This window comes from Bactrocera dorsalis, chromosome 1, assembly GCF_023373825.1.
Source record: "Bactrocera dorsalis isolate Fly_Bdor chromosome 1, ASM2337382v1, whole genome shotgun sequence".
In the NCBI taxonomy this organism is placed as follows: Eukaryota; Metazoa; Arthropoda; class Insecta; order Diptera; family Tephritidae; genus Bactrocera; species Bactrocera dorsalis.
The window spans coordinates 27,918,866-27,927,142 of NC_064303.1; the positions used below are offsets into that span (position 1 = coordinate 27,918,866).

Sequence of the window (8,277 nt, forward strand, 5' to 3'; positions counted from 1 at the left end):
CTTCTCTCCTTCACTCGTGATATATATACATACATATATGTATGTCCTATGCATAGTAAAGTATGTAAAATTATTTGCAACATACTATATATACAATATATAAATCGCCGATGTAATGAAAATATTAATTTGTATTCGGAACATGCTCTCATTATATAATATATAAAAATATTTTCGGCCCAACTTCCTCTATATTTCGTATTTCACAAATTTTTATACACTGGAAAATTTTTATAAGGGGACGATATAAACTAGATATATAGTACATAGGTATAAATGATCAGCGTGGCGAGCTGTTCATTTTTCGGCACCGCCGATATCGGATCACATTCATATGTAGCTACGATAGAAACGGCCTCATCAAAATTAAGTTCTTATATGGAAAAATATTTGTTTTGCCAAGATATTTTCAGGAAATTTAGTTTGAATTATTTTTCAAGGCAACACTACCTACAATCTCCGACAAATTGTTGTGATCGGATCACTATAGTATAGTGATTTGTAATACTACAAATCGATGTACATATATAATTTTTGCGGCTCCCGCTTTCCAGAGCTTTCGCATACTACAATACCCGAAAGCGACATATCAATCTATAAATTCTTTGTTTATAGCTATCGATTATCATTTAACTCTCTCTTAGCTAAGATGTTACCGGAATTACTTGTACTTCATGAAAAGACATCAGGACTTACTTAGAGAAACCAAATCGAAAAAACAAAACCAAAGCAAGTAACGAAGGTATAAGTTCGGGTATAACCGAACATTTCTTACTCTTGCAACTTGCAAGTATCAAAGACAGGGAAATAATTTGAGGTATAAAACCAATTATATAGAGTAAAGTCAGCTGGATGTTCGAAAATCCTGATATTAGTTGTGACTAAGCCAAGTTTTCGTTCAAATTTATCTATATTAGGCACAAACATACACTCTTATAACTAAAACCCGCTCTCTTGCTTTCATTGCGATAAATCACATATTGACCGATATATGCAGTACAAAGTCAACCGAATGTTCGAAAATCTTTATATTACGTATATGGGGGCTAACGGAAGTGTTGGCACCATTCAACCCATTTTTAACATACAGGCATACCGTTATAAGAGAAAGATTATCCCTTACTTCCAGTTATATTTATCACACATTTACCGATATTTTCAATCAAAAGTCAACAATAGGTACCGGGGTGTAAATATTCTGTACCTAGGGGCTTTAACAGTTTTTATTGGATTTAAGCAATTTTCGGTTATAATGTGGCACATAATAAAGAGATTATTCGTGCAAAGTTTTATTCCGTTATGTTAATTTCTTCTTGATTCTGTGTTCTGAAAAGTGGACGAATAAAGTGAAATTAAAAATGTACTAATTAGGAAGTAGGCGTGGTTGTTGTCCGATTTCGTTCATTTTCACAATGTAAAATAAGAATGTCAGAGAAATGCCACGTACTAAATTTTGTGGAAATCGGTTGATCAGGTTCCGAGATATGGGATTTCACCAAAAAGTGGGCGGTGCCCATCGTCCTCTGTACCAAATTACAGTTTTCCCTTCATTTGGTGCTTAGTTATGGCACTTTATATGTTTTCGGTTAACGGTGATTTGAGGGCGTGGCAGTGGTTCAATTACGCCCATCTACGAACTCGAATTTGTTTTCGTATTAAGGTCGGACGGACAGACAGATAGTCAGATATTCCACCGTATTTCAACTTTTCACACGATCCTGATCATTTATATATATATAACGCTATATGTATCTTGATTAGGTTTAGGTGATACGTATAACTGTTAGGTGAACAAAACTATAATACTCTGTAGCAATTGGTTGCAAGAGTATAAAAATAAATGACAGGCGATTTGAGGCGGAGAGCAGAACATCCAACTCCCTGCTCTTACGAAGTGACGTCATTTATTACCATCACAAATACGAAACGAACTCAGCTAAATAGTAGCTGAGAGAAGCTTTGTCGCAGAAACTACTTAAATTATACTTAGTTGCACTATAATGCACGGTGAACATAACATATCACTTAAAGATATTGGGCAGCTATAAAAATTATTCATTGCAATAAAAACAAAATCATATGACCCGACAGACGATGAATAGAGGGTCTTACGGATTTTCAACTGATTCTCGAGATTACACCATATGCATGTTTTACAAATTTTAAATGCAATATACTATACTCGTATGTAATACATATGTATATGTTTAGAATATCAATCTATGTATATATTCGTATATATTGAAGTTAGAAGTATGTTTTCGCTACTTATAAATGCAAACTTTCTATTGCATGCATATATTTATTTATTACATACAGATAATTGTGATACAAGTATTGGGTTGTAGGTCAATTTTGAGAGTCTGATAGCAATATTTCCCTCCATATATAAGCAGTAAAAGTGATAATAAGCATCTTGTTTTTCAAACGATTCAACTTGAATCATACCGACTTATCAGCTTAACTTAATCTTAAACATTTGTATATTTTTTGAATTGTGACCTAAATTAAATCAGAAATATGTATGTATATAATATACATATAGTATGTACCTAAGCATACTTCATAGTGTCGACTATGGCAGCGGAGTGAGTTTGTAAAATTATAGAAACACCGTCGAGTGTATTTTTGAGAGAAATAAACTTCTTTCAAGAGTAATCTCAAGAGTTGTAGGCATTCTTGCGTCATAGAAAGATACGAAACTGTCGTAATCTCTATTTCTATTATATTTGGAAAATTCATTAATGCTTGAACTCATCTTATAAAGTTTTTGGATTAAAATTCGTCATTGCCATGGAAATTTGCACTGCAAGTTTACTTCTGACATCAAAACATTTGTCTTTCTTAAAAGTACACACATCAGCTACATTTAGAGAAATTATTACTCTATATAGAAAAATAAAATACTTATGATTTTTATGAATAATTGGCTTCTTTCTTAAATCTACAACAATAATCTGCCACCATTCCTGCGCAGCATTTCCTTTGAAAGAGCTTCTCCTAATGGATCACTTGTTCTTGTTCAACACTCAAGAACCCAAAATTGCAAGAAAGAAATCTAGATGAGAGTCCAACATATTTATTTTTAACCAAAACAAACCAAACCTGTATTTAACGCTATATGTTCATTTATTAAATCTTCATAATTTTATAGTTTATAGTTTCCTAGAAAATAACAGTAACTTAAAATATTCATATCGGCTAAAATATGGAATTTTGTGCCATTATTTTGTACATCTTTGGACGTGGCTTAACTTATGTACAGTGATGGATTACCGCCTAGGCCCGAGAGGCCCGGGCCTAGGGCGGCACAATTTGGGGGGCGGCAAATTTTTCAGAATGTCCAAATTTTATATCTGATATAATGTAACGACAATACATTTTAGGGATTTATTCCGATTTTTTTATATAAATTTACAAATAAATTTCTATGAAATAGAATGTAATTCATTTTCTGATTAACTTTTTTATTTGTGAGTGCAATACTGATAAAAAATGTTTTATAACAGAAATAATTGAATATTGATAAGCTTTTTCTGACGAATTCGCAAAGCTCTGTTGACTTGTTGTATCTTTAGTAAAGTTAATCTTACAAGTGAGCCGCTTCTAAAATTGCACAATGTTTTCTTATTTTATTTTCAATGATTCCGGTGTTTCATATATGAATTGATATAAGTATTCATATAAAAATATTTTTATTTTTAAAACTGATTTCTATAGAATCAAATAAAAGAATATATTCATTTTATAGCCAAATTTTTGAAAAATAGAAGCAATTTGAAGAAAATAAAAATTTATTACGAAGTATATTGACGAATATTAACGAACTTTTATAGCTTAAAGCAATAATTCGTAATTATTGTAAAATGTTATTAAAATTCAAGGCTAAAAATATCATTATTTGTTTATTTATTTATCCATTTAAGTAAAAATGACAATTAGCAATTCACGAATAATTAATATTAATTAAAAAGCTTGAGATCCCTCTAAAATGCTTATTTGAATGTCAATAGCACAATTTACCAAACCTGCAAACATTATTTGAAATTAATGAAATTTAATCAACGATTTGGTTCCATAATATATTTACGTTTCTAATACTTGGTACTATATCCCCGATTTTGCATTACGGCATTACATCTGCGTACCATACTTTTACAAGCTTCTCATACCTCTCCTTTGGGATGGAGTACTAAGCTTCCTTAATATCTTCACATAAATGTTCAAAATTTGAGAAATTTTTAGCCGCAATTTTAATTTTAGGTTTTCTATGGGATTAAGGTCAGGGTTTTGCGCTGGCCAATCCCAAACCCTTACATATATAATTTCTTTCATAAGCCGTTGGGAAATTTTAAGACAGCATACAAGTTTAAGACTTAAAAGCCCTTCTCAAACTCGTTGGTCGGCCCGACATGATGCAGGCTACACATTAGAAAAAGAGTGGCCTGGAATAATTGTTGCACTAAACTTTATTGGTGAAAACAAAGATGAAAAACCTACTACGCGAGCTGAAGCTAAGGGACTGCAGCAAAAATTACAACATCTAGAAACAGCAATTATAGTCATTGTTTGGAATGCAATTTTGGATCGCTTTAATGCTGCGAGTAAGAAGCTTCAGGATTCTCAAGCTGATTTATCATCTGTGATAAGAATATATAGTTCTTTGGCATTATTTCTCCAAGTTATGAGAGATAAACAATTTTCTGATTATAAAAAAAAAAGCCAAAGCACTGTCTGGAGTTCAAAATTATTACCACTATGACACCCGTCGTAAAAAAACCCGAAAACTTCAGGCTGACGAGTCACGGGAAAATGAAAGAACAGCTTTATCTGGAGAAGAAAACGTTCGAACCAACGTTGACTATCTAATTTTAGATACTTTAAGTGCACAATTGACAGGACGTAAAAGTGCTTATCATAATCTTTACGAAAAATTTTATTTTTTTGACAATTTATATGAAATAGATACCAATGAATTAAAAATTCGCGCAGATGAATTAGTTACTAAGTATTCTGATGATTTGGAAGATACCTTCGCGAATGAATGTATTCATTTGCACTGTCAACTCAAAGATTCTCTAATAAACACAAAAGATATTCGTTCCGCGCAAGGAATATACAATTTTTTGCATTCTCAAAATATTCAAGATCTTTATCCAAATGTAGACATTGCTCTACGTATTTGTTTGAGTATTCCGGCTACGAACTGTTCAGGAGAAAGATCTTTTTCCACCTTGAAAAGAGTCAAAACATATTTACGCGCAAGTATGAGCCAAGAGAGACTCGATGCTATAGCACTACTGTCAATTGAAGCCCAACTAGTTCAAGAAATTAATTACAACGACATAATTGATGATTTTGCTCAGACGAAAGCCAGAAAGAAGATATTTAAAAATTAAGTTATACATTATAGTTTAAGAAAACTGACTGTTATTTATGTTTTTAATATTTATTTGTATTGTTTAAACATTTTTTTCTTTTATGAAATAAATATTATATCTTAATAATATGAACGGACTCAAAGAAATAAAATGTTATCCTTTAAAAAGAGCGGCTAATCAGACAGGGCCTAGGGCGGCAAAATACTTAATCCGCCACTGCTTATGCATTAAGCTTCATCAGGAAGCAGTGTTTATGGATGGTATAGTGGAATTCAATCGAGATTGCAGATGATAACTCAAAGAACGACTCTCACGAAATCCGTGTAAATATCGCCCAAAATCAATAGTTATTCCATTGATATTGCAAGATTGTCATGTGACTTACCGTGAGATTAAGACAACTATAGGAATTAGTGAAATCAGCATATTTTCAATATTGCATGAACACACACAATTTGTTGATCATTCAAAAAAGGCTCGTGTCGATTGGTCGAGAGAAATGTTAAAAATATTACGATAGTGGTGCTTAGAAACATATCTATAATAAAAAGAGTTTGTGAGTTTCTGTAAAGACGAATTTGAATTCCTATTGAATCTTTGTTGGAAATAAATATAGACTTATCTCCTACGAAACAAATGTTTCAAACAGATAAACAGCAAATAATTTAAAAGATTTTTTTTCTTCGATGTTATGTAAAGTATGACTAACTTGCACTAGAAAACAGAACCCATAAAGTCGTGCTAGCAAATATGATATTTAGTCGAGTTTACAAGCTAGCTTAGTTATCTGTTATAACGGTTCTTATTTAAGAAGAATAATTTTCATAATACCGAGTAATTTTCGTTAAGGTTATCAAACTTAGGATATTAAAAATTTTACTCATTCTTTCAGACATTGTTACAAAATGGCTTATAAATTGGCGGTTCTGACCGTGTGCTTGCTATCGCTCTGGATTAGCACAACGCAAGCGCAAGCGACACCAAATATTGATGATTTGTTAAATAAAATCTTCACAACAGAGCAAACACCGTTCCAGCCGCAGCCCACAAAAACCACTGTTCTTAAGCCTGATCCCCAACCAAATCCAGCACCACAACCTGATCCAGGCAGCGGAAAATCTTGTGGCGTGAATAAAGAGTGCGTTGCGCGTTTCTTATGCGGTGAAGATGGCAGTGTTATCAGGGATGGTCAAACCCTAATTGATATACGTTTCGATGGTGATGACGTCTGTACTTATTTGGAAGTTTGCTGTAATACAGGCGATAAGGTATATATTACTTGTTGACTATCTTTAATTTGTCGACAGATTTTCTTAATAACTATTGCTTGTCGTTCAGTTAACGGAACCGGACGTACCTATCAAACCCGTTGAGACTCACGAGGGTTGTGGTTATCGTAATCCAAGCGGTGTCGGGTTCAGAATCACTGGCGACAAAGAAGGCGAGTCACAATTTGGCGAATTTCCTTGGATGGTTGCTATTTTGCGTGACGAAGTAATTGGTGGCGAGACTTTAAATGTTTACGAATGCGGTGGGGCCGTAATTGCGCCTACTGTCGTCTTGACCGCTACACATTGTGTGCTAAATGCTCAGCCGGAGTTATTGGTAGCACGAGCCGGTGAGTGGGATACACAAACCAAACAGGAGGTGTTACCACATCAGGATGCCCGTGTCAAGGAGATCATTCGTCATGAGAACTACAACAAAGGCGCACTCTACAATGATGTAGCGCTGCTCATTTTAGCGACGCCCTTCACTTGGGAAGAAAATGTACGTCCCATCTGCTTGCCGGAACCGGGTGTTAATTTCGACCATTCCCGCTGCTTTGCCACCGGTTGGGGCAAAGACAAGTTCGGTAAAGATGGCACATATCAGCTGATTTTGAAAAAGATCGATTTGCCAGCGGTGCCACACGATACCTGTCAAGCAGAGTTACGTAAGACACGTCTGGGTAAATTCTTCAATTTGGATAAAAGTTTCATGTGCGCCGGTGGCGAACGTGGCAAGGATACATGCAAAGGTGATGGTGGTTCACCGTTGGTATGCCCAGATCCAAATAATTCCAAACGCTATTATCAAGCTGGTATTGTGGCTTGGGGTATTGGTTGTGGTGAAGAAAATGTTCCCGGAGTCTACGCCAATGTGCCATACCTACGCAATTGGATCAACGAGAAACTTGCCGTACGAGGCATAGATTTCAGATATTTTACAGCTTAAAGATCTCAAATAATATAAAACATGGCACTAAATACTCTATAAAATTAAAACAGTAACATTCGAATAAAATTGTATGATTATAATTGATATTTGAGACTAAAAATACACAAAACAATTAGAGCCGACTTTTAAATCAGTTTCAAGAGAGTATTTGTTGTTTATTTCGTTGAAAAAGGAGGCGCGGGACAGAGGCGGCCCACTTAGAACATCATTAGGACCATTGTGTGGTAACCAAATGAATCTTTGTCCAGCAATTCAGTGGACTTGGTAAAAACCTGATTTTTCCACCCTTACTGCTCGATGTCTTTTAAGTTGGAGCATTGTAAAACCGTGGAATAAATATATCCTTCATCTGGCTGTAGGCTAGGCATTTTTCATCATTCGCCGCGCATGCTCTACATTTCGCCGAATCAACTTTTCTAATTTTCTGAAAGTGTGTTCTTAATAATATTACTAAGCTTCTTTTTGTCTAGAAATAGAAACTTTTTGGTTTGTCAACCATGGGTTTCTCTAGCTTAAGGGAATTGTGTTCCCAGTTGCCCGGTTGCAATATTTCACTCTTGTATACATAATTTCTCGGAAGGTATTGCGGCACATGAGGTTATTTTAGTAAATTCAATAACCACGCTAGTTTAAAGTAAATATGATCGCTTAGTTCGAGGCTTTCGGACAGAATTCA

General features: G+C 34.3%; 1 protein-coding gene across 1 annotated transcript in view; it reads left to right on the forward strand.

Annotated features, from left to right (window-relative positions):
- Positions 1-7,717, forward strand: part of LOC105223762 (uncharacterized) — a 25,517-nt gene extending 17,800 nt beyond the window's left edge. The window contains exons 5-6 of the mRNA XM_049450745.1: positions 6,274-6,649; positions 6,720-7,717. Of these exons, the coding sequence (XP_049306702.1) occupies positions 6,274-6,649; positions 6,720-7,598 (1,255 nt within the window). The 3' untranslated portion in view covers positions 7,599-7,717. The remainder of the gene's footprint in view (positions 1-6,273; positions 6,650-6,719) is intronic.
- Positions 7,718-8,277: the final 560 nt, after the last annotated feature.